Genomic DNA, 26,793 nt, shown 5'->3' with positions numbered 1-26,793 from the left:
AGTACGTCTTAACACTCGTGTCCAGACCTTTGAAAAAAAACAGAGTGCACTTTGTCTCTGCTTAGTACAAAGCATGGCTGGCAATTCCAAAAGAATAAACTAAAACTCAAGATGGAATGGATGGGCGAAGCTTATGCTCGTAGACGGTTGAAGGCTAATAATAGGGTCAGCTACTTTTATTCAAGATTTCGAGGAACAGGCTACGCAAAAAGGACCTTCCGTATCCATAACGACTCCAGCATCCAAATGCTCTCTTAGCCATGAACGGATCTTCTGGATATTCCGGATGAGCCTAAACGTGCTAATCCCCTAGACAGGACACTGAAATACAAGGCTGTGAAGCTGAGCCAGACAGAACGCTAATGAAGGTCAGCCCGTGGATATTTGCCACCCCCCACCCAACATGGAATGAAAGAGTAATGGTCCAGCTTTTGCTAAAAAGGGCCAAACCCCATCTGCAGCAGGTCTAAAGGGCCCCGTGCAGGTCTTCATCACTGCGGGAGGTGGTCTGTCACGTTCAGCATGCATGTGGCCTTGGCGTCATAACACCCGGCGACCTGGCTGCAGCCGTAGCTGACAGTTTGCGCTACCAGGACATGGAAATGCCACCGCAGCAAGACGAACGGGCTCCCGCGCTGCCGCCTGCGAGAAGACGAAGAGTCCCAACTCCACAGCTAATAACATAAAGACCCAGTACTATCTATGGCTGCTGGCTCTGTACACAAATACTCAGAAATAACACAGGAAAATTGCATCTAATTCTGCTATTTATGGTTCAGTGGGCGGCACTGCAGGCTTTTTCCTGTAGGCAGTGGATAGTTCAGGTCCAGAAAGTAAAAATCCAGACCAAGATTTTGCTGCAACCAACCAGTTGAATTACTCTGTGACAAACACTTTATACTCAACTGAAATAAAGTAGCTGATTATGAGAAAGACCTCAGTGTGTATGTTGATGCTTCCATGTCCCACTCTCACCAGTGTGGGGAAGCAATAAAAAAGCTAATAGGATGTTGGGTTACATATCTAGGTGTGTGGAGTTTAAGTCAAGGGAGGTGATGCTAAGATGCTATTTCTTGGTAAGACCCCACCTAGAATATTGTGTGCAGGTTTGGTCACCATACCTTACAAAGGACATTGCTGCCTTGGAAAAGGTGCAGCGTAGGGCTACGAGAATGATTGCTGGTCTTAGAGGAATGTCTTATGAGGAGAGGTTAGCTGAGCTGAATCTGTTCAGCCTCGAGCGAAGGAGAGTAAGGGGGGACATGTTCCAGGTATATAAGGTTCTAACAGGTCTGGATGCTGTTCAGCCAATTGGCTACTTCAATATTAGCTTAAATACTACAACTCGTGGCCATAGGCGGAAATTAGCGGGAAAACATTTTAAAATGGATTTAAGAAAGCACTTCTTGATACAGCGTGTAGTATGGAATAGCCTCCCTGTTAGTGTAGTGCAAGCTAAAACCTTTAGTTTCTGTAAATCAGACCAAGATAAGATTAACAACTATGAGCTATTGAAGTTCTCCCCAAATGAGCTTGACGGGCTGAATAACCTCTCATTTGTACATTTCTTATGTTCTTATGTTAACTGGTCAGTTGATACAAAATCTTGGCCTGGATTCTCTAGGGTTAAGGGATCAACTCCCCTAGTTCCACATTTGAAGGTTTGCCTGTTTTCCCTCCAGTTCCCCCCCCCCCCGACTACATGTATTTGTGTCCCAACCCCCCAGGACTCAGACCAGCGTAGACCAGGCAGGAGCCGCTCGCACACTCACCTGATTTCTTTGGTCTTCCTAAACACAGGCTTCCCTTCGTTCTCCTCGCCGATGTCAAACAGGTCCGAATACAGCTCTTTATTATTGTGGTCCACCTGGAAGAGGGCGCAGCGGTCTGCGTTCACCAGGTTCTTTGCATATATCTGCAACGCAGACCCAGGAGATGTGTCAAACAAGCATCAAACATGCAGTCATGGTGCACTTGTGGTGACCAACCAAGAGTCATGGAGCAACAAAAGCTTCTCCTTCCCAGCACCTTCATCATGTCAGATACTGCGGTGATATTGCTGGAGTCCTTCAGAGCAGCAAGATTCACTGTCCATCAAGATAAGTTGCCAAGAAGGACCCTGAGGACCCATTTCTAAAACAAACCAAGTGCAGGATTTGTACTCCTACAACTTTGTAGGAAGAAATTCCAGTTGGCAGCAACACTCAAGAGAGAGAGACATAGCTCATCCTGCTGGATTTGGGTAGAGTATTTCTTTAAATAAACTGGTTTAAAACAGGACTAGAAGTAACAGAATTACAGCCAGCCCTCCATATCCGTTGGTTCTATATCCAGAGATTCAACCAACCTCAGATGTAAAATATATATAAAAAAAAAAAAAACATCCATTCAGTTCCAAAAAACAAAACTTGAATTTTCCACATGCCAAGCACTACGCTGAACCCACGTCAATGACTACAGGTAATGAATATTTTTGCTATTTATAGTGCAGACTTTTTTTGTCTTTATTCCCTGAATAATACCATATAACATTATATTAGGCACTATAAGTAAGCTAGAGAAGATATAAAATATACGAGAGGATGTGTGTAGGTTATACATAAAATACAATTCACGGGGGCCGGCATGGTGGTGCAGTGGCTAGCACTGTTGCCTCAGACCTCTAGGGCCCGGGTTCGAATCTCCGCCTGGGTCACATGTATGTAGAGTTTGCATGTTCTCCCCGTGTCGTCGTGGGGTTTCCTCCGGTTCCCCCCCACAGTCCAAAAACATGCTGAGGCTAATTGGAGTTACTAAATTGCCTGTAGGAGTGCATGTGTGAGTGAATGGTGTGTGAGTGTGCCCTGCGATGGGCTGGCCCCCCATCCTGGGTTGTTCCATGGCTTCCAGGATAGGCTCTGGACCCCCAGCGACCCAGAAGCGCAAGCAGTTTGGAAGATAGATGGATGGATGGAGGGGTCCTGGAACTGATCCCCTATGTTTGAGGTGTTAGAGAAATATGTACTTTTTTTATTGTCATTTTGCTAGATGCCATTTCTTAGAAATAACATCCTGCAGCAGCTTGATCTTAATTTAGCAATAACACTTCTTAAGAACTGTCGCTTGAATATTTCCACCCCATACATGGTGATAAACAATGTTGAATGTTATTTGCATATCCTGTTTGTGTACCTCAATAAAAGATACTGCGAGGGGAGTTCCTCGTTCGAAGTTGGCTGAGTTCCACTGAGAGGCTGACACCTCGTAGTCAGGACCGGACTTCCCTTGCAGCAAGTAAAAAGTCATCACAGCTGTCTGTGTTGTTCTGTGTTCAGAGACTGGTTGGTTTCCAGCGTATCTTAAGAAGATAACCCTACCATGAGGTACTTGAAATTTTTGATAAGATGTGAATTGCACTTGCAAGTCAGACATGGTAATCCTGTTGTAAGTTTAAACATTGTATGAAATTAATATCTTCAGATGCAAGTTTATATGCAGCCTATGGAGACGGTCTTTAGAAACGGCGTGGTCCACGACTCCAGCAGGAGCCCCCACGGTCCCGCAGTGACTCATTACCCAGCCCTCATTACCGCATGCTAACACAGGTGTTGCACCTGTGTAGCAGCTCAGACGCTAATGATCTGCCATAAACCGTCACAGTGTCAAGCTTACGAAGGTGGCAGTTTCCCCCAGGACAAGCTAACGTGGAAATAACTCACAAAAGACAAGCGAGGACATCCATATGCGGACATCTGCTCTTCCTTCTTAATGGAGACTCCCTCATCTGTTCTACCCCCTCCCCCCCAGAAACAGGACAACACAACAGAATATAGGAGTGGGGGCCAATGTAATGGTTGAGGTTCCCGGGAGGCCAGATTATTTGAACATGAGCCACATTAATGTACAACACATGTCTGACACATACAGACAGTCTTGGCACTGAAAAGGAAACGTAAATACTTCTGCCGTCTGTCGTCAGGTCCCGCCGTAAATTTCCTAACCCTAACCTTAACCCTAACCCTGATCAAGGTATTCAGTCTGGACTTCTTGCCCAAATGTCTCTCAGCACATTGTTACATATCCATGTAGGATGGGAATTCTGTCAGCTGGGATCGCAATGTAAAGAGCCTTGACGTACTATCAAATACAGTTAACATTCGATCCAGGATTCACCTTGATAATCATCTAAAATCACAACGAACCTTAAGAGTTTCATTTCTGCTCCCATTTATGGTATTAAAATCACAGAAGATTTTGACAGCCCACTGTTATCCCCTTGGATTCAAAAACATTAAAAATCCTCCAAGATTCCTTTAATAATATGCACCACTAATTAGTCAGAAATAAAGGCAGATTTCTCACTCACGTCCGCTGTCATTATCACACACACCTGGCAATACAAATTCTGTTTTCACCAAACACCATTATAGAGCCAAGCAGAGACGAAAGCCTAAGTGGGCATCATACTCAATTAGGCCATCAGCGCAAATCAATCACAGCGCAAACCAATCACAGCGCCCCCAGTGAATCTGCAGCCATTATCAGAGGCTTACCATAATATGTTCAAGTAGAGAGTCTATTGCCACAATGTTGTCAAAGTATGTCCTGTCGATTGAAAAAGAAAAGCATGGCTGTATCAGGTAGAGAACACAATTTATTACACAAACGGAATTTAGGTTTTTCACATTCCTCAAATGCAATTATGGATATCATAACAGTATTCTATTATTAACATTCAAAAGCATACATACTTCTTAATTAATGGGACTCAGATGGCCAATTAAAAAAGGAGAACGTAACACTTCTATCTTGATCCACTTACGTTAATGTGCTAAAACTTTATCGCCATTCGCAGTTCCCCATTCCCCAATTATTACTTCATTTTATTTTAACAGTTTAACAGATCTGAAGCAATGTGTAGCACCAGTGTACAACACCCATTTATGTGCCATGTGACAGGAAGTGGCAAAGCCTGCCCCTTACTTTGATACATCCAGCAGGAAGTCATTCAATTCTGTCTGTTTGGCCAGACCTCTGCAGACCTGCGAAAAACAAAATTACACGTGGATGGGTGCAGGATGTGCGAAGACTCTGGGATCCGAACCAATGCCAAACCCACACGCTTTTCCACTGGTAATTCAGTTCTAAACCAGTTATGATACCAGTCGGCAGACTCTTAAGTTATTTAGTTTCATGGAAATAACGAGCAATAGACAATCAGTAGTATACTGAATGAGTGTCATATCAACTAATGATGCAGTTTTATCTTCTTGCCACAAAGAATACTATTTTTCTGAAGAGCACATCATGCCCGGTAAACCAAGGTCACACGCGTCTGAATGACGGTTCTCTAAATAAAAATTATGGAACCTGGGTTGCTTTTTCCTGGGGGAACCGAACTTAGACAGGCACAGTCTCTGATATAACCCCCCCAAGGGAGAGAGGTGCACTGAGACCAGAACAGCGCCAAGGTAGCAAGGTGTTGTGCCATCACAGCTGACGAACTTCATTCATAAACAAGACAGAGACTCAATGATTGCAACCTCTAGAGGCAAAGCCTCTTTAGCATATAGGATTTAAGGACAGGCCGACTGACGGATAAAGCCCAATCCAGCAATGATTCAGGCTCAGACATTTACATCATGCCCCTTGCCTCCTTCAAGAAACACTACACACTCCCAATGAGTCACAAAACACTGCAACCTATAATAAAAGCTCAGCCCAAATCAGCGTCGTAAAACATACAGTGACAATATACTGATACTGCTTTGCTGGGAAACATGATCTGGAAGTCATGAGAAAGACAATCAACTGCGCCTTGAAAATTAAAATTACCTGCACTTGGTGAATGGCCACAGAAGCCCATGCTAAATTTGCTGTGGCAACCTGGAGGGTAGAAAATAAAAGCAGCAGTTACCATTACTAAGGTCAAACTAGTCTTCCCCACGTTTACCAACTGATGGTCTAATTCCAAGGCTGTTTACTGTAACCCTATGACAAGCTGTATTTCCTCACTGCGATTTTCCTGCTTGACACATCCTGACTATTTTACCCACATTTCCATGACTCATTTTCCCTGTGGTTTCATCTGCACCTCCAAGAGCATATGGCTATCCCAACTAGTGTACCTGCACCTCCAAGAGCTTATGGCTATCCCAACTAGTGTACCTGCACCTCCAAGAGCACATGTCTATCCCAACTAGTGTACCTGCACCTCCATGAGCATATGTCTATCCCAGCTAGTGTATCTGCACCTCCATGAGCATATGGCTATCCCAACTAGTGTATCTGCACCTCCAAGAGCATATGTCTATCCCAGCTAGTGTACCTGCACCTCCAAGAGCATATGTCTATCCCAGCTAGTGTACCTGCACCTCCAAGAGCATATGTCTATCCCAGCTAGTGTACCTGCACCTCCATGACTCTAGACCAAAAGTTTCTCAACTAATGGGTCATGACCCAAAAACAGGTCACAGAATTGTGGTTTAAAAAAATTCTAATCATGGACTGTTTAAGTGCCTGAAGTTACTATTGGGCCCATTTTACAATCTTTCTCTGAAATAATTTTTGGTTCAGATATTCTTTTTAATTTGGGACATGATTTAATAACCAAAGAAAACCGTGGTGCTGAGGCTAAACCAGTTGGAAAGCACCGGTCCAGACAAGTTCTGATTCTTGACAGCAGCACCAACTGGTACCTCTACATCCACTACATACCCATTTCCCCCACCGCATCTGCTCCAGCTTCTCACTTAGGGGGCCATGTTCCGAGACACCCGTTCCCCCTACCAACTCCATGACTTGTAGAGCTTCACTTCTCCATCCGCCCTGGACGGCTCACCTCCTGATGGCTGAGGTTGAACGGCTCCTTCCCCCAGTGACGGTGCAGCTCCAAGATGGCGATCAGGTCCCCGATGGCAGTGAGGATGGGTAAACAAAGGACAGAGTGCACGCGGATCCCTGAGCCCTGCCCGGTGCCGTGGGGGAACCGCTCGTCCTGCCAGGGGCGCCAACGGAATCACCAGAGAGAGAGTGGTCATGACCCATGTGAGAATCACGCTATACTCACCACCACGACTGTGCACTGTTATAGACTTGCAAAACCGAGAAATAATTCATTACTCAAATCCGCTTAAAGAATTGAAAAAGAAATGTATTTAACTGTGTTTAACGAGAAACAAAAGAATGCAGGAGCAGGTAACCTCTAAACACGGTGACTTGTACTTGGTTTGCTCCTCTAAGTCTTTTTGGGTGACAGCATTTGTTAGGTAAGGTGAATGTGAACCATCGTGGCGAGTAAGCAAGTCCCCTTCGTTTGGCGGGAAGTGACATTTCCACCATTGTAAGCAAAACACATCAACCCATGCAAGCTAATTACAGACCGGAAGGCCATCAGCCAATGAAATATCAAGGATATTTGAGGGAACGCAAGGTACATCTGTAGCCTGGGCTACTGGAAAAGACGGCACCTGACTGAAGAGTCAGGATGAAGCCGAGTCTCCTTTTCAGAAAGCCCATCTTCTCACTTTTATCATTACTGCGGTGATGAACCAGACCTGAGGTGTTTGTTGGTAAATGTTCGTCATATTTTAAGCCCCCCCCCCCCCCAGTCTCCTCTCCACAATGGTCACTGTCAATTACCCCGACTCGTGATACATCCTACATGCCTCCACCAGTTCCCGCCATTGCTCTGCAGATGGCAGACATTACAGTGAAATCTTCTGATGACACTTGGCCGTTTCAACTAAACCTATCCCCCCCCCCCCCCCCCCCCACTTTGAGCAGTGTAACCCCCCTCCCTCCTTCCAGTCTCACCCCCAGGATATCCTCCACCAGCAGCGTTTTGCGTGTTTTGGCAACGTGAGCGGCGATGGTGGTCCCAAAGGCGATTGGGCCCGAGGGGATGAGTCCCGGAAGACCCTCCTTCGCCCCCGTAGGGGTGAACAGACACAAACTCTGGGGGGGAGAGAGAGAGAGAGAGAGAGATCACACTCATATGCATGTTACGCTGTAGCTCACACACATATACTCCTCATATTACTTCAGATGTTTTCCTTTACTACAGTGGGAAAGAAAATTGAAAATAAGCTTATTTGTGCTTAACAAAAATAAGGAAAAATAAATACCACCACCATCCCCCCCAAGCATAACTTCCACTATTTGTTTAACAATCAAACTCCTGGCAGTAATATTTACTTTAAAATACAGTTTTACTGGACAGTAGTTACAAGTGAGGATTATGATTTCCTTCCAGACTTTGTGGTACCAGCCTTCCATGAACAAAACTTCAAGAAAACAAACAAGACATGCGAGTGTAATCCGGAAGGACCATGGAGGAGAGTGACCTGGGTCTGCTTATTTAACACGGCTTCGGTTTTAATCAACGTTGTCACGAAATCAGAGGCTCCTATATGTGCGAGACTGACTACTCCAAGTCAGTCTGATACTGTCTGAAGTTCAACGGAAACATTTGCGTTACAGATGGTGGCATTTTAGTCACGAGCCACAGAGCAGAACTTCCGCTGCAATCTCTGGGAGGTTTACGAATCACTCTGGTCACTCACAGATGGGGGGAGGGGGGGGGGGGGTCAGCGGCTGGTAACACTCACATTGTTGCATTCTCCCAGAAAGTAAAGTGCAAAACTATCAGCTTTTGTGGCTGTGAAAAGAAGACAGAACAAGTTAGCTATATGGAAAACCACTGGAGGATTGAGATTTTGCATTGAGATGTTACAGGTGGACAAATCATTACAATATGTGCTTTACATCTGGCTGATCAAATCAGTACCAGCATGGTACAAATCAGTCGTCGAAGACGACGACTATGCCAACTCAGATGGCTGGCATCAAGCTAAACTGACGCATTTCTCTTCGTAGTTTGACAAGTCACTCCACATACTTCCCCACTATTTGACATCATCAATTACAGAAATGTACCCATGCTCAAGGCAGAGTCTTAAATTTCCCGTCTCTGTATAAAGACGATCGATTGTCAGATAAATCAACATCCCCAGGGTAGCAAAACAGTGTTACGGAACAGGGCTAAGAAATATGATTTAATTGCAGCGACAAAACACTAAGCACTCATCTTTTCAGGAAGGGCAGACGACGACGGCACACCAATGTAACATTTGCACAAATACAGGTCACATTTGGCATCACGTGACAAAGGTTCACAGCCAAGGCGTTTTTCCATACTTTGCAAAGCTGGATAATCGTAGAGAAGCATTTTGCCTCAGGAAACAAAGCGGAGTCAAGTTTCACCTGCTCTGATAAATTACACGTCCCAAGTAGTATTCCACACTAGAAATGTTCCAGGGGAAATTCTGTTCAATACTTTCCCTGACATTCTTCGCACTGTAACTGTTTATGGTTGTCTACTATTTATTGTTATGGTCTATTAATGTCTGTTTATTGTCTAAATGTGCGTATTCAGCTACTGTAAACTTGCAATTTCCTTTGGATGTACCAGCACATTCGATGCGGGCACATCCATGTGAAGACACTCATGGAATACCATGGAAAACACAGCTTCATTTCCTGTAGTCTTCAGTTTGTTTACTCTCTAAAACCACCACAGGAGGTGTGTAAATGTTTTAGTATTTTACCTGAGCGTGGTGAGAAAGTTTGCCAGTAAGTTATGCAGCAGACACAAATATATTAATCCAAATCGGAAACAGACAGAACATTCTGAAAATGGAATTATGGCTGAAAAAGTTAGCATGGCACAGCTAGGATGGGTGTAGCGGATTCATTCCGGCGTTAATTAGGAACCATTTTTAATTACGTGTTACTGATTCAATGCCTGCCTGAAATGATGAGGTGGCCTTAAATTAAGACCACTTCCTATAAATGTTTTTTCTTTATGTAGTAATTAGTGGAAAAACACCACCCCCCCCACCCGAAAAAACCCCCAGAAACACTTGCAGCACGGAGCTAAGGGATTCTAACGGCTATGTAAACACGCCGCTGCTCCTACTCTTATTAAACCAAGACACTCCTTTCGTACAGGTGAGGAACATGTCCACACTGTAATCTATTTCCAGTTATAATCTATAGTCCAGTTTTCCAGCTTTTCCTGCTGGGTAGATATGGCTGCATCGGGGGGGGGCCTACCAGTCTTGATGATGTTGCACAGCTCATAGAGAAGCAGCTTGTTGTCTCCCCCCGTGTCTAGACGCTGCTCCATATAGCTGTTGAGCTCGTACACCACGCCCTGCATGTTCGTGTCCTGGTACTGCTGGACGCACGAGACAGGAGGAGAGAGAGAGAGAGACAGCATGCAACTCGCCAGCCTGGGCAGACACAGACACACAGACACACAGACACACAGACACACAGACACACAGACACACAGACACACACACACACACACACACACACACACAAACGCCGCACCCCAGGGCCACTCAGACAGGTCAGTCTGCATACAGATGCCTTACACCTGATGACAGGCAGGGTTAATGCTTATTCTCCTTTAGGGCCGATGGTGAAACGCTGCTTTGCTGAAAGCCCGTCACAGACTGACCATTTCCCAAAAAAGTTTTTTGTGGTGAGCTAGGAGTTGCCCATCATATGCCCGCCACATCTATCCCTCCCCCCCTACCCACTGTCAGCACTCTGACTCTCATCAGATCTGTTTTAATACGGCTGCTCATGTCTTCACCCCCCTGAGGGGTCAGCATGGGACAGCGTCAAAGAGACACTTTGGGAAGCTACCGCCGGCCCAGGGGACCTGCTCCCCCCACATCCTGTTTTTCAGACGCATCGATGACGCACTGAGGTAATAACGCACCCCCGCATTTATCCCTAGGCCCCTCTCTTCCTCCCTCATGTAAACCCGGCTCTCTCATGGAAACACGCCGCCACTTCCACTAACTTTCCTCAAGAGGGGGTGTCCATGGCCTACCCACCGCCCTAAGCGGGGCACCGGACCCCGGATTCTCTTTGGCTGCAGGATTTATATGGGCACCAGAACGTGTCCGAAACCCCCAACGGGTCACAAGCGCCACCCAGCTGCAGCCGACTTCCTGTGCCATAGATGTGGTTTAATAAGCTGGGCGACTACAAGCTGCCTGCTTCTGAAGGACAGGAAGACACTGACTCTAAAGAAACACGCGAGAAACACCCTTCAGAAGGTCGGACTGCACTGTAAATGGTATAGACCCCAAAAGCCCTGCTGATCAGCACCAAGACCAGCAGTGGTGCGACCAATATCACATAACCTCCAACAAAAATAAACTTCAAAGAAAAGAACTAAAGATTTTACCCAAACAACATGAAAAACGGGACCTTAGTGTCAGATTTCTTAAATAAATAAATAAACCAAAACCAAACTGCCATGGAGGCTAAATGGGGAGATTGCTGACATCTCCGGCACCTACAGAAGAGCTTGGCCAAAACGCAGAGACCTTCCACTCGCCTGCGTAAATGTTGCCACACACACGTATAAAACACTCCATCCTGCCTGATGAGATGGATAAAACCTGTGAGCAAACAGGTATCCGCAATCGAAAGACATGGCAGCGGAAATTATTCCTTGGGGGAAAAAAAAAATTTAAGTAACAGATGGATCCAAAACATTGGGGGGGGCTTCTTTTGCCAAGGGCTACTGTCAGCGCTAGTAGGGGTTTCCGCTGTCGTCGTGCCGGCCGTTGGAAGCCGACTGTTTCCCTTGAACATCACCTGGCCTACGGTGGACAATTCCTGACTGTTTCCACAAGCAGGAAGCAGGCCATCTCACAGGGTCCTGACCTGACGGCGGAATTCGGGGCCTAACACGACCGTGTAGCATGTAGCTAAAGATTCCCACTACTAATGGGGACTTTGTTATACAACCCTGGACAGTTTTCAACAAAGCAGGATCTCATGCTTAGCTGGATAACTTGTCATATTTAAGGAATTCTAGGCTATATGGAAGTGAATGGACTTAAAGTCCATTTAGCCCAAGCTACCTTAAATCCCACAAGTTGTCCAGCTAAGCAAGAAATCCTGCTTCATGGAAACGGATGTCCGCAATTGCCAAAAATCTCCAAGTGTCTAGGTAACATCAAGTGGAAAAGGCTGGGCAATATGACAAAAATAAATAAATATATGAACAAACAAATAAATATTTTACAGATTTTAATTTAGAAATGAATTAGGATAAACCATAAGTCATAAATCCATATGCCACCTACTCACAACCACAGAAGCATACATATACAGTACCAACCGAGATACACACATTTATCTCTAACCGAAAGACAAACGTTACAGCACGAAATAAAAAACAGTAATCCGGTAACCTGGTCATGTTAAAAACCACGGGATGGCGTCTGGTCTTTGTCTACTAGTCTATGTTAAAAATGATGAAACTGGCCAGATTTAATTATGATAATTATGATTTAAAAACAGGTTGCAGGATGTCTAAAATCACGTAAAGCAGTGTTTCACTAACATTTCTTTTTTTCTTTTACCAGTAGCGAAGTTGTTGGGGCAGGAGGGACGCTAATCCTTAGCCTCGCACAACCATAATGACCAACGTACAGTGACACCCTTGTGTACCGAAATTGAAGTTAAAACAATAGCTATGCTTTTCTTTTTAATTGCCATCTGAAATGCAGGCTAGAAGACTGAACTGGAAGCCAAATCATAAATCTTTGTCATCTTGCTTGTTATCACCGCTTAGTCACAATCGGATATCAACACAGGGTCACTCGAATGACTGACTAACTTGACAATTTATCTGCAAACTCAAGATGAAAACATACAAGTCTTGGAAAAGAATATATGCCTTTTATATAGTGAACAGGGATGCACAAACTTTTTAAAGTATCAAGGAAACCCCAGATAAATCCTTTGGAAAGATTTCAGTTCAGCAGTTCTTACTGCTATCCTATTGGCTACTTCCGTCACAGCAGCCTGAGACATTTTCAACAGGCCGATTTCTCCTTATTCTATAATTATCTCCATAACAGAAATCAAATAGGGAGTGAAGCAGCGCAGATTAATCCACTCAGTGGTGGAGCTGCTGATCACCAGCCTACGCAGCCTCTCTTCTCAGACACACGGCACACAGGCGGGATGCCACACTTACCCTGCTGACTTCTTTAGTGCCCGGGTCATCTGTGGGGAAACAGAAATAAAGGTTACACTCTTAAGTAATGGAGAGAAAGAGTGCCTCCTGCTGGTGGGGGACGTCTCATACACAAAATGCAACAAGGGTTTCACAGGAAGGGAGGAAAAGGAAAAACACAGAAAAATGATGCCATCCGAGCACTAGGAAGTCTCAGATTTCAAAGCAGCAAAAACATAAGATGACATTTCTACAGATTATTAAACAAGGCAAAATCGACTATCGTACTGACATTTAAAAGAAAAACCTTGGAAAAAATATGGACATATATGGAGGTAAATAGACTAATATAAAGAGTAAAATACCTGTTTATCCATAAAATTTAAAATCCATATTGCATACTTTAAATTCTTACTCCATATATTTACAGCGAAGCCTATGAAATTAACGGATTTTAAATAATGGTAGGTCCAGTACAATAACAGCCTGTGGTAACCTTTTAAGATTAGGTTTGACCAAGGATCAGCCTCTTGACATGAAGTTCCGTCTGTGAAATACAGACCGTGATTTTACCACATGAAATCGGCTTCAGCCCCTGGATGCAAGTGCTGCCTTTGAAGGTGAATATGCAAAATAGTCGAGAACCAGACCCGCCCAGCGCCGGTCAGGGAACCGACGGGACAGGGTTTGTGCGATGGCTTTAGCATGTTTGTGGCTGGAATGTCTGAATGATCATCTGGTTTCGTCATTAAAAGAACACAGAGGCTGTGACAGACAGTAAAAAGAATGACAGTTTTACACTATATTAGTCAGCTGGACGTTGCTTTAAGTGTGGACACAATTCAGTCCGCTGTCTAAAGTCGGTGAGCGTGGTTTACATTAACAGAAATGATTCACTTAACTTTAGTGAGTTCTATACTTGTGGAAGAGACAGGCATAGATCTATCTATCAGACAGATCAACTGATCAGACAGACAGACAGAGGTCATCTACCTCTATCTGCTGCCTGCTGTACATCACAACCACCATCAAGTGGATGACAGTGACCAACAGTCATTCTGCAGCAGACAGGCCGCATCCATGCCCCAAAACCAATGACAATATTGCACCATTCAGAAACACACTGAAACATACAATTTGCCGAGCAGAACAGCTAAAGTACTAACATGTTTTCTTTCTTAAAGCCTTCAAAAGGAAAAGAAGAGGGTGCCTGTTCCATTTGTTTGTTGCTTAATACATCTTTTCAGGGAGCGTGGTTCTGTTCTAAACTTGTCCTCGGAGCTATTTTAGCACGAAGGCCAAGCGTCCGGCACACGGGATGACGTCAATGAAGAGGCAACACGGAATCTGCTGGAGTCCAGATGTACGACTTTGTGGAGCATGATGGCCAGGCACGTGGGCTCACATGCGCACACACACGCACAAACCGCACGTGTGTGTGTGTGTGTGTGTGTGTGTGAGATCAGACAGATTGTACAAGGTCTACCTACAGGACACCTTTTCAGTGTTTCGGCAAGCAAATAAGAGAAGGAAAAAGGAAGAAAGAAAAGCGACATCGCAAGTTTTGCGAGTGGTTTATGCAGAACTTGGAGGTTCCCACCCCAGGGGGAGGAGCAGAAGGACGCGGCCGCAGAGAGCCGACTTGCACAAGGTGCCGAGCTGCCTTCTGGAGAGACGCCAAACGGTGGTGTCACCACTATTACAGGAACTGCGCATTACAACATGTAGAGCTGGGGTTCCATCGCTAAGCGGGAAGGGGGGGGGGGGGGGGGGGGGGGGGGGGTCACTCGGATCACATTTAAGCTGCATTTCAGCACCAGGCTTCAGGGTTGGGGGAGGGGCTACAGTTCACAATGGAGAAATGCAAAGTATCCGTCATAATAAATAATAATAATAATAATCATCTCATCCTCTTGCAGGAGTCCCAAAACAAGGAACAACTTTGAAATACTGAATAAATCCACAATTCTCCAGTCTCAAACTCACACTCCAAGTGCTGTTCATATTGTCACTGCATACCTGAATGAACGGCTTCATTTGCAGTGTCACAGACAAAAATCTGTGCATAAAGGAAAAGCAGCACTGTTCAATTAGTGGCCAGTGTCTGCAATAAAAAATAAAAAAAAACACAGATTTATAAAAATAAAAAAAAAAAAGTGTCAGCCTGCTTGTGTGCGACAGCTGCGTTTTATAGCTGTGAACGGGCACAGCAATGTCAGGTCTGAAGTGTTTTTGTCATTTTGACTGAAACTGCTCCCCTCATTTTGTGTCCTGAAATGTCCTGATAACACTGTTTTACTGTATGACTATTGAGATATATAAGCAGCCTCACGTAGACCACGCATGTTTATATATATTTACTACCATGAAAAAGGAACATGTATATGAAGACTGGGTTGGGAGGGGGGGGTCACTAGATGTCGTCCCCCCCCCGGGGATTACAACTTCAGCATACTAAGAAAATGTAGAGCCCACACTGCTTTGATGATCTACAGGGTCGAAACTCATCTCCCTGTAGGGCTTCTGAGGAAAAGCCAGACAAACCACATGGGAAAAAAGACCCCCCACAAAAGCAGAACAACATGCTCGGAACTGGGTGGTGTACACTGGCTGCGTAGAGTCTAACTGTATGCTCGCCACCCATGATGCGATTGGGCAGCGTAGCCTACTGGAGCTAAACCTTATAGAGCAGAGCTATCCAACCATCTCCACCTGGTGGTGAGTTGGATCCAGCACATGGGTAGGAGGGCTGATGACCCAGCATGACCCACATGGGCAGCAGCGGTTTAATGGAAACGTCTGGCTGAAGGAACCCCACTAAAATCCTCAAAGAGCTGCAGCCCAAAGGCAGTCTATGGCGGCCATGGAGGCCCCAGGACCTGCTGGTGGACACCAGCGCTGAGGAAAGCCAGGCTGCACTTTGCATCCACTTGTTTGCAATATTCACCCATAAACTACCAACCTATTAAGCTACGAATTATTAACACAGCAGGTACTGTGTGACAGGACAGGCACTCAGAGGTCATGTGATCCCTTTATGACCCTCCCCCTTCCTACAAGTGATAGGAGCCCCCTGACATTCCCAAGCGTCCGGACCATGTGATGGGGCATCCTGCTCACCACAGGCCCCCCAGGTACTCCCGTACTTCACGGGCTGCGGGATCCTGCTGAACAGGCACACCATTGTCCCCCAGTGGCAGCTGTTGTGGCCGCACCCGCTAAACAGAGTCAGATGACTCCCGTTGCCCCTAACATCAGAGCCACAGAGCCGCTCCGAAAGCTCCCCCCCCCCCCCAACCCTCCTCTTTACTCCAAAACAGACCTGAGCCTAAATCCCTCAAGCCCCCCCACCATCACCCAGGGGTACCCCACTAACCCCTCAGCCTCCGTATCTCCTTAAGTCCTTAACACGTGAAATCAGGCCAGCGTGAAATGTCAACGAAGAACAGGAGCGAACCAAGATGGCCGCCACGGACAATCCCAGCGAGGCCGAGTCTGCAGCAGTTAGACAGCGCAGCACCAATGCGACTGTTCTAAACTTACCACTGCTGTTTTATTGTGCATTTCTTTACATTAGTGTGCAGATCATCCTTTGGGATTCATGGACACGTAGTTAACCAGAGTTTTACTAAAAATTAACCACCACTGGAATGCAGTCTTCATCTGTATGGCTTCTCATTGTCTTAGTGATAGCTGGTGATGAGGCACTTATTCCATATGTAGCGCTGAATGACCTTCAGGAGACTTGGGGGGTTGTGTTTGGCCCGGCCAGGTCTACATGACCATCCCGGCTATTCGCCCCCCGCCAACCACGCTTCCACACCTGGTCCCCCCCCTGTGAAGCACAGGCAGCCTTTGTGCAATGACCCCCCCCCCCCCCCCTTCGATTGACTCAGCCTGAACCGGCGCATGACCGACAACAACAGGGCTTTCGGTATGTCAATGAAAAGCAGAGTGGGCCTTCAGTGAGAAAGGAGCCCCCCCTACCCATAAGACATACGCACACGCGGGGGTCTTTCTGCAGCGGCCAACCCCATAACTGGACCAAACGACTGATTGGACAGTTACTGTAACTCATCTTGAAGGCACCGAATTCTCCACGGACAGTTCTGGCAAAGGTACCCCTGCCTGGCTAAAAGGAGACGTTTGTTCTGAGATCTGTTTACATGTTACCCTTGAATTAATAATGGTCTTAATTAACCAAACAGCATACTTGATGAATTCATCACTTAATTGTGCAGGCCTCCAGGATGATTAACTAATCTCTGTTAGCTAGAATACCACTTTTGTGCAGGTTTGATCTGAGGTGGACGAATGAACGTTACATTTTTTTTGCCGCACAAACACAAATGTCTGTCTTAAATGACCTATAACCGGTGCCATTAATCAATTAGAAACCAAGACTAGTCAGCCAGCCGTGTGGAATAGAGGCTCACTGAAAGATCAGTCCCAGAAAGTCATGGTTTAGTATGTCCACATTGGGACCCATCCCAAGTTCTCTCCCCGGAAAGGCAAGGAAACGCGGAACTAGAAGCATTTCTTGTTTAAAAAAGAAAAAAAAGCTTGAGTTGCCATAAAATTGATTGAACGTTGCTTACAGATCTCAGAGTGTATTTTGTACTTTTGCGATATTCCTCATGTCAGCTATTTAGTGTCGAGTTCATCATTCCAGTTGCAGGAGGGGGGAGCAAAAATCCAAGGCAGGGTGGCCCAGCATTTCTGCACCTTAGAGAGTGATGGTCTCATTCAGCTGCTCCTTTATGACCACGGTGAGTGTCGTTGGGTGGGGGTGGGGTGGAAATGCAGGATAAAGGTATGTGTAAGAGGTGGGGGTGCTGTTCACTGGCCTGTTTGCGCTTGAGGCCTGGTAGACAGTACGGGGCTGGGGGGGGGAGAGAACAACAGGAGCTGAGGATCTTCTTTAGTCACAAATCGGGGACAGGGAGGAAAGGGAGTGTGTCTGGGGTGGGGAGATGGGGGACAGAGTGAGCAGTTCACACTGTTTGGTAGATGTTGCCTCATCACGAAGCATCCAGGGTGACGCAGGAAGTGACACAGGCAGCTGGGTGAGGGTCCTCAAACCAGGGATACATCCACACTCATGCCCGTCCAAATTTCACAAGAACGCCAGTCATTAACTTCCTTATTTCTTGCACACGGTCTCGCATTTAATCTTATTGAAAATGTTTCCGTTCACATTTAAAAAAAAAAAAAAAAACCTGAGGATGTAAAATCTACCAGGGGGCTGAAAGCAGCGATGCAGCGAGCGGCGGCCCTGGTTTCCGTCAAACCAGCCCCGGCATAAGCTCCAAAAACTTTATTTCCGAGAGGAATGAAGTGAATAAAAACAGGGTCCCTTTAACATACAAGTAAATCCTGATAAAGCACATGTCCCCAAAAACAGCCCAAGTGCCAATAAGTTCCTCTTTTCTGGCTTTTGAAAAGCTGAGCTCGGCATTTTTCAAATACATGGAGCTCCAGGCCGAGACACTGAGATCCCATTTTAAACTGTCAAAGACACACCAGGTCACGAGCAAGATAAAGCACTCTCTGTTCCTTCCTGGGCTTCAAAAGTTCCGGTATCTTCTAAAGAGCATTGCCGAGGTGGGGGCTCTCCATCTCTGTGTTTATTATTCATGATCAGTCAAGATGAGGATGACCACTCGGCCCAAAATCCGGCAGTTAAATAAAGTCTGGCCTCTTCGCCAATTTGGACCTCGGCCCGTAGACCTGCTAACTTATCATCACAAGAAGGTCTTTCTGCTAGTAATGTTAAGTGGATGAAACCAGAGATTGTTCATTTCAGTCTAAGGAACATTCGACACTTGCAGAAGGGACTCAGAAGACACAGCTGTAGAAATTAAACGGCTCTAGACAGAAGAGTCGACGGCACAGACAGACGTAAACATAATGATTATCAGTGACACGTGTCTAATTTATCGAGCTCCCAAAGGCCATAAGCTCAATCAAGGAGATGAAGGCAGCTGAACCAAGGATAAGGTGCGGCCTTCGCAACAGAACACTGGCAGATTCAAAAGACAGAACAAAACAAGTCAAATAAATTAAACCCACGAAAAAAACTTTACTGGAAAAACTTTCAGGGCTACAGCAGTTAAACGGGCATATTGTTTACAGTACGAACAACATGAATTATTTACACATGAATTTACGTCCACTAATTCATGCATTTTTCTGTCCTACTTAATCCACCGTGTGTCCCGGTAACATTCATACCCATTTTACACATCAGATGTTCAAAGAAAACTTTTCATAAATAAATCCAGATCACATCAGTGCAATATAATGCCCAGAAATATCAACATATATAAACACACCCACTGAGTATGGGGTACCGGTAGGGGGGGGGGTTGCAAGGCAGTGCGTACTTGCGGCTCAGAAGTCACAGCGATGACAGATCAGATTCAAACGGGGGTGATGCAAGAATGAAAGAGTCCGAATTCACAGGAACGGCTGCATTACAGCGTGTCCTGGTCTGTGTGCATGTGACCGCCGAAGGCAACCACAAACCTCACAGACGTCACAGCATTTAGGGTCATGACCCCCCCACCCTCCCCCTTCTGTTTGGTTATTGTCAGCATTTCTTAGGGGTAAATGCAAACCAGCCCCAAGACTCAATAAGACATTCTGCGAAATTATTACAAAACTGCCGTCGACAGCTTATAACTTATGACTATTTACCCTCGTTCTTTCTGTCCTGCATTGAAATTACACAGCTCAAGACGTAATGGCTGTTCCCAAAGTGTTCAACGATGCACCTTTTCAGGCAAGGGGAATACAGTGTGTATAATCCACCTCTTTTATAAATTTTAAATTGACAGAAATAGATACAAGTGATGAGAGTTTTGATGGTTTGGACGCCGTCCCGGGTGCAAGGCTGCTTCTTAAGCACAGTAAATGCTCAGCATTAAATAGAAACAAACACCAGAGATACCCCCACCCCCCCCCACAGAGCCGGGCCGAACCTGAGCAACCTGAGCGGAGATCAGGGAGGAATGGAAAGTGGAAAGAGACCAAGAGGGACCCCCCCCCTGCGCTGAAAGGCCACAGGAAAAATGGATTTAAGAGATATAGCACATTATGACGCAGAACAAACCCCTGTGGGAGGTCTCTGGAATAATGAGGGGCCTGTCATCCTGATTACGCCTGGCACCCCCCCCCCAATCCCCCTGCCTCCCTCCCCCTCAGCGCTCCTACAAAGTCGCAGTGAAGCCTCGGGTGCAGTGCATGCTATAAAAGGCAGACGTCCATTCATAAAGCCCCCCCCCCCCCCCCCAAATTCTTACTACATTTTACTTAGCATAGCAAACACATAAACTTGACAATTAAAAACACAAAAAACACTGCTTAAAAAAACAATTGAGAAGTGCAGCGACATTACTATAGATTCCAGCCTAGTTAGCATGTCTGTGCTTTAAGAGGCTGTATTTCCCCCAGGGATCAATAAAATATCTTATTTAGAGATGACACAGGACTCCAACAATACTCTCAAGATTGACATATTTGTTTTTTTTTTTGTTGTTTAAATATAGCTCCCTTCCCAGCAGTTGCCCTCAAAGTGCTTAGAGACTTGCAAAGAATTAACTGGCGTATCCTAAATGTCAAACTGCATCTTATTTTGTCCATTATTACTGTGTGTGTTTCACTGCTGTATGACATCAGCGAACCCACAAGACCCTCCTGGCCTGCTTGGCTGAAACTGGACGTCCTCTTAAATGTGAAGTGAATCTCACTGCAAACGGGACCACAGGTCGTGGTGGAGAAGCACAGGAGGTGGTCAAGCAAAAACGCCAAAGTCCCACCAGGGAGGGCAGCACCCAGGGAAAGGTGGCACGATGCCCGGGCATCTCTCATGCATTCTCCCTCACCTCCGACGACACCAATGTCAGCGAAAGGCCCCTCCTCGCACACTGTCTACAAGTCCGCCAAAGGCAGCCAATCATGTGCTCTCATTTCCAACGTGCTTACCCCCCCCCACCCCACCCCCACCTGTTCCGGTAGTGCAGGACATGATGACTCCCCCTTTTGCAATAATCACGCTGTCGAGTCAATCTCCCGAAAGCAGCTGGCAGGCTGTTAAACCATATGAATTTCGAACAGTCCCAACAGTCCCAGTCCCCGCGAGCGCCAAAACAGTCCCAGTCCCCGCGAGCGCCAAAACAGTCCCAGTCCCCGCGAGCGCCAAAACAGTCCCAGTCCCGTCCCCTATCCTAATTATTAAATTACTCAGTTGGAACGATTACCCAAACATATTTCATTTTTATTTATTCAATAAATACAGCATATAAACACATCCCTAATGACTAGCTCAGGTGCAGAGTGTTTCGAAATGCAATTATCAGAAGCATGTCGAGGTTTCCCGGCCACAGACGACTGCAAAATCTGGGCTGTGTTTACGAGCATAAAGGAAAGACTGACCCTATAGCCAAAAAGCCGGCTCAACACATACAGCTTCTACGCAGACGACCTCCCTGAGATTCCGCTTCATTTTTTTTGTGTCCTCTCTGTGTGTTTGGATGGTTATAATACCAGCATGGCTGTAGAACTTCTCTCTGTAATCAAAGCCCCCCCCCCCCCAAAAAATACCTATCCACATTTATTTCCTCCAGATATCGATGTACTGGAATTCCACCACTGCATCCTGTGCTGACAATAAGATCAGACACCCAGTTATGACTTTCACTGCCTAGATTTTACTCTCCGAGGAACAGTAACACAAATCAGAAAATACATGTCTCACCTTCCCTTTGAACATACTGAACACTGCTAAGAAATGCAAGAAAAATCGTGTCCGAAAAAGGGCTGCTTTTAAATCCCACTGCATCAGTGATCACTACAGTGCCAGTGAAAGATTAACCAATAACTAACATCATGTTATTCATTTTTAAATGGTTAATATTACAATTTAGTCATTTTTAAATGTACAGAGTGCTGCATTTCAGATAGTCTTTTAACAAAATAATTCCTATTGGCAGGAATGCATGTTAGCTGTCATTTGTCTGCTTATTCTCTCCAGCCTTCACGTTAGCAAAGGTGAAGCCTCATTCGTCATGCAGGGACAGGTGGGTCTCCACAGCAGGTACCTTTGCTAATGCCCCGCTAACAGAACCGGGAAGCCCAGGTTCTCAAAGACATGAGTACAAAGAAGATGGTGGCAGAACCAGACTGAGAATGAGCATTTCCATCTGCATCACATCAACTAAATCGCCTGCCCGTCAAACCGAGACGTGGGTCAATGAAATAGTGATCAGCAGTGTTTCAAAAACACAGGTCACAAAAAAAACAATAAAATACAAAAGCGTTACTCAAATTCCTCCATCCATCCATCCATCTTCACACACCATGGGCAATAGGAGATGTTTATTAGGCTAAATTAATTTCTTTGGACTTGGTGATGAAACCGATATACCCAGCAGACACCCACAAATAAGGGATGAACATGCAGGTCACGAACGCAGAGAAGGTGCCGGATTATAACCAGCAAACCCTGCAGGTCTGACTAGACAGTTTTTGCCCACGGACCAGGCCTGCACATGCTACCCCAGGCACAAGACCATTCAGATAAACTGAGTTTCTCAGTGTAAAGCAGGGAAATGGCGCAGGAATGAGTAAAATGAGTGATTCAGGATCCACACCAGCGAGAAACGAGCATCTGAAAGAAGCTGAGTGGTGGGAGGAAGACAGTAGCTGTGTGGAGGAGCCTGAGCTGACGCCAGACCCTGTGGCCACGCCTTCCAGGGACGCCAGGCCCAATGGCCACGCCCGCCAGCACCTCACGGCGACCCACACTTCCTGCGCTGCCCGAGCTGCTCCCTAGAGGGTACTGCTGACGTCAGCTGCCTTAGCTCAGCTGCGTTCTCTTAATGGAAGGCTTGGGGGGGGGCTGCTTCCTGGGGGATCCGTCTACCGGGCCGCAGCACTGTGTTGCCGCACAGAACAGTAAGGCCAACTCGACTAAGTTTAACGACACAAACGCCCAGCATGCCCCACTGCCCGCCCATTTCGTCACATTGTGATACGTGAAGACGACGCATGGGAGTATGCGTGGAGTAAGAAGAGAGGGGGGGGGAAGAGAACTCCTTATAATTACTCTTAGGGTATTAAAACCATGCCCTATAATTAATAACCATTACTGCCTGTTGGTGAATCCAAGCCCTGGCAGTTGAATGTTTTATGAGGTATTAGAGGATGTAAGATCGGCTGTCACAGCGAGAGAGGGCTGTTCCCTCACACAGGCGCACGTCACAGTTAGCTAAATCCAGAGCTAGCAAGCAGAAAACTTACAGGTCAAGTGCAGGACTTCCTGTGACTGAGACCGTGAAAGCGAACTTACAGCACGAGGCAGCGAAACAAAGGGCTGCAGTCCACAACGCACCAAGGGGGTAACGGGCCATACCTCCTGGGCGGCTGCTGTTCTTCCTCTTCAGCCATCTGTCCACGGTGTCCGTGCTTACGCTCTCCGACACAAACTCATCCAGCATCTGGGGGTGGAGGGAAAGGTAGGCCTTGACTTTCTCGTCCGTCAGACCTGGAATGGGAAAAGAGGCCGACAGGAGCACAGCTGGTTACAAGAAAACCCCCGTTTGCCGTCCGCTGAAAACACAACTCGTTCACAGCACTCGGCGCCGGATCCTGTCAGCGTTACCGTGAGCGGCATTCCGACATCGGCTGCGCAGACGGTGTTTGCGGCATTCCGACACCGGCTGCGCAGACGATGTTTACCCTTACAGGAAATTGGATCTGTAACAGCCAGATTGTACCTCACTGAGTCTAATTTGTTTTCAAACTGTAATTTAAAATGAACAAATCTGAAATGCTCCTTTCATCCTTGTCGCGTGATCTCATACGGACTTTAATCAAATTGATGGGGGCATAGAGCGACGCATTCAAGCAGCGAGGGTGATCTAGACGCCTGCGTATACATGTATGACTATCCTCTGTTAAAAACATCTCGCATTTTCTTTAAGTAAAACCCAACTCGTACCCAGCAAAAACACTCCAAGCAGTGAAGGACATAGAGTGTAACCTGAACTTTGTTGGTTTAAGTCCCAGACTACACAGTCTAATTAAAGCTACTTGATCCAAACTTGTCCTGCAAAACATTTACATAATGGATTTGACACCATGGCTGGGGGGGTGTGCAAAGCTCACTTTTTCATGAGGGGAAAAGTGCTAGGGACACAGGAATCAGTTTATGTGCCAAAAAGTGTGTGATTCTCACATCATTATCAAAGGTAAAGAACGAGACTTAGTTCAAAGTTCAACACGCACCATCTCACAGCATCTTAGAGGAAGACTTGAAGGAATGATTCTCATGGATCAATTGGTTTGGTCTAATGTTTTTTTTTGTAGAGTCAGTTGCAGGGGCTTATGGACATAGCAGGGGTGGGGAGTGGACAGGGGACACCCCCCCATGCCTGGTAGTGCACCTGAACTTTTATTGCATCTGTTCATCTCCAAGGAGCAATGACCAACCAAGCCCCAGTAAGGGGAAGAGGGCTTCGATTGCGCTTAATAGGCAATTAGGTCCCAGAGAGCTTGCTAAATGCGGCTGTTTATTGTCTTTGTTGTCGAGCAAATAGCCATTTGCAAAGCCATCGTCGGGGTAAAGTATGTTTTTAATGCGCTGGCTGGCGTCGGTGAGGCTATGCTATGTCACGATCTCACCAGGGAGTTCCGACACACCCCTCCCAACCTGGAGAGGCTTGCTTAGGGGAGGCCTCTCTGGGACACGCCATGCCTAAAATTAAACTTTTACAACATCAAAGGTCAATGAAAAAACACCAGTGATAGCCTGAATTACTCATCGGACATGAGTACACCCCCATACTAACGCAGAAGCCCATTGGCTACCCTCCACTGTTTCAGGCCTCAACCCACAGACCCTGAGCCACTAACTGCAAATAAAACCAACGCTACACTGCAGTATCACACCAATACTCACGCTCAATACTCTTAGATGATGTTGGCATTTATTCATGCAAAACAGCATTTCTGCTTTTCGAAATCCACCTTTGTGCCCTTACATAAGAGAGGCTGCATCTGAACCATAAGCTAGGAAAAGTGTGGAATCTGGAAGCTTATCCTGCACAGCTGAACAAGAAAGCTGCACTCAGCTGTAAAATACAAGCGGACCTGCCGGGGCAGAACCCGATTCCGGGTACCCCTGCTGAGAAGGGACCCCGAAAAACATGGGGAGCCCAATCTGAAACAGGGCTGTCCCAGGCCAGTGGGTGGTTAAAAAGCAGTGAGGGAGCAGCTGCGAAGCATCTGTGGAGGCCTCCCGTAATGAGAGCCAGGCCACAGGATGGGAACTTCAACCCATCCAAGGCTGGGCCACTTCCAGCAGAGGTAGCGAGGAGTCAGGCTGTTTGGTGAACAATGGCTATAAGGATGAAGGAGGGGGTGTTTTTGCATGCTAAAACAAAACAGATGGCAGTTTCCAGTGTCAATACTAGATGGGGGTTTTATGAATACCCAAGATACCCAGGGCATAAGGGCGAGAGGTGGCTCACAGATTATACTGCTTGAGGAATACACCAGCCTACAGTACCAATGTTGCACCGAAACACTACCGTATGAGTACAAGCACAAGTGCTCATTTTATCATGACTCCGGTGTATCCGGCATGCAAATGCATCTCAACAGGTGATTTAAAGGTGGAGGATGAGAAGAAAAGAGGGATGAGAGTGAGAGCTGGGCAGCGGTGGAGTGAGGATGGAGAGAAAAGGGGGGAGAGAGGGATGATGGGGCCGATACATAAATGAGAGAGCCTAACAGACGCCAAGAGTAATTCAGCAGATTTGTAACAGGAGGCTGTCTACACGTGGGGGCGACATACCCCACCACACTCTTATACCCTGTGACAAGTTAATGAGATCCATGACATTTATTACTTGGCAAAAGCAGAGCCAATAGGAAGAGTGGCACCAGGAGAGAGATGTATACGGGAGGGGCCACAGGGGGCACTGACACTAGCTGGAAGCTGATAGGCCCCTGGAATCCCCGCTCCCCTCTCACTCACCGATTCAAAACATATCATTGGCTAATAATAGGGTTAGCCCCACTAATGCCTCCCACCATCCCAGAATCTCCCATCAGTAGGGTGTAACCATCGAGTCAAACAGCCCAACAACCACCGTCTTGGATACGACCGAATCGGTTGAAGCACCTTCCAACTCACCAGATTTTGGATTCGTCCCATTGCAGCTTCACCGTGGTGACTGATCACCCGCTCATGCCTACGGACGCCTCTGTTAATACAGCCCAGCTGGCCCTGATTGTACCTTATTAGAGATAAACAGGGTCAGCTGGGGGGGATTAGCGAGAGGATAAGGGAGTTCGAGTCATCGGCCCAGGGAAGCAGTTGATATTTTCTTGCATGGGAATAGACTGGCTAGTTTGCTGCATAGTGTTGAGTCTTGGGTTCATACATTGTACACAAGACACCTTATTATATAGAAACAACACACTGCAGTGGTTCATCAAAACACATTGATCAGAAGATGCCTTAATCCACCACCCCCCAGCCCACAGCAATTTATATATTTGGCTTCATTTACTTCTCCCCTCTTTTTATAAGAAAAGAAAAAAAAAATCAGAGCAGTAAAATCACATGCAGCATCAAAGTCCTCAACGGCACCGCATGACGTAAGCAGACGCACTCCAGCCGCAAGCTCTCACTCGCTCAGTCATTCGCTCAGAAATAACCATCGACAAATAATCGCTTTCTGTCGATC

At 46.3% G+C, this 26,793-nt stretch overlaps 1 protein-coding gene across 5 annotated transcripts in view; it reads right to left on the bottom strand.

Moving 5' to 3' along the window:
* pde10a (phosphodiesterase 10A) overlaps window positions 1–26,793 on the bottom strand; it is an 84,434-nt gene that overhangs the window by 12,654 nt on the left and 44,987 nt on the right. For 3 of the 5 annotated variants that reach the window (XM_049007757.1, XM_049007761.1, XM_049007759.1), the window contains exons 2-11: window positions 23,451–23,582; window positions 13,058–13,086; window positions 10,096–10,219; window positions 8,589–8,638; window positions 7,795–7,935; window positions 6,821–6,976; window positions 5,815–5,865; window positions 4,963–5,021; window positions 4,533–4,584; window positions 1,773–1,915 (exon numbers count right to left, since the gene is read on the bottom strand). In XM_049007757.1, the coding sequence (XP_048863714.1) occupies window positions 1,773–1,915; window positions 4,533–4,584; window positions 4,963–5,021; window positions 5,815–5,865; window positions 6,821–6,976; window positions 7,795–7,935; window positions 8,589–8,638; window positions 10,096–10,219; window positions 13,058–13,086; window positions 23,451–23,582 (937 nt within the window). The remainder of the gene's footprint in view (window positions 1–1,772; window positions 1,916–4,532; window positions 4,585–4,962; window positions 5,022–5,814; window positions 5,866–6,820; window positions 6,977–7,794; window positions 7,936–8,588; window positions 8,639–10,095; window positions 10,220–13,057; window positions 13,087–23,450; window positions 23,583–26,793) is intronic. The other 2 variants (XM_049007758.1, XM_049007760.1) reach the window with 1 other exon arrangement.

The sequence above is a fragment of the Brienomyrus brachyistius genome, chromosome 3, assembly GCF_023856365.1.
Source record: "Brienomyrus brachyistius isolate T26 chromosome 3, BBRACH_0.4, whole genome shotgun sequence".
Taxonomy (NCBI): Eukaryota; Metazoa; Chordata; class Actinopteri; order Osteoglossiformes; family Mormyridae; genus Brienomyrus; species Brienomyrus brachyistius.
Note: the sequence above shows the minus strand (reverse complement) of the source record. Positions and strands in the feature narration are given on the sequence as shown.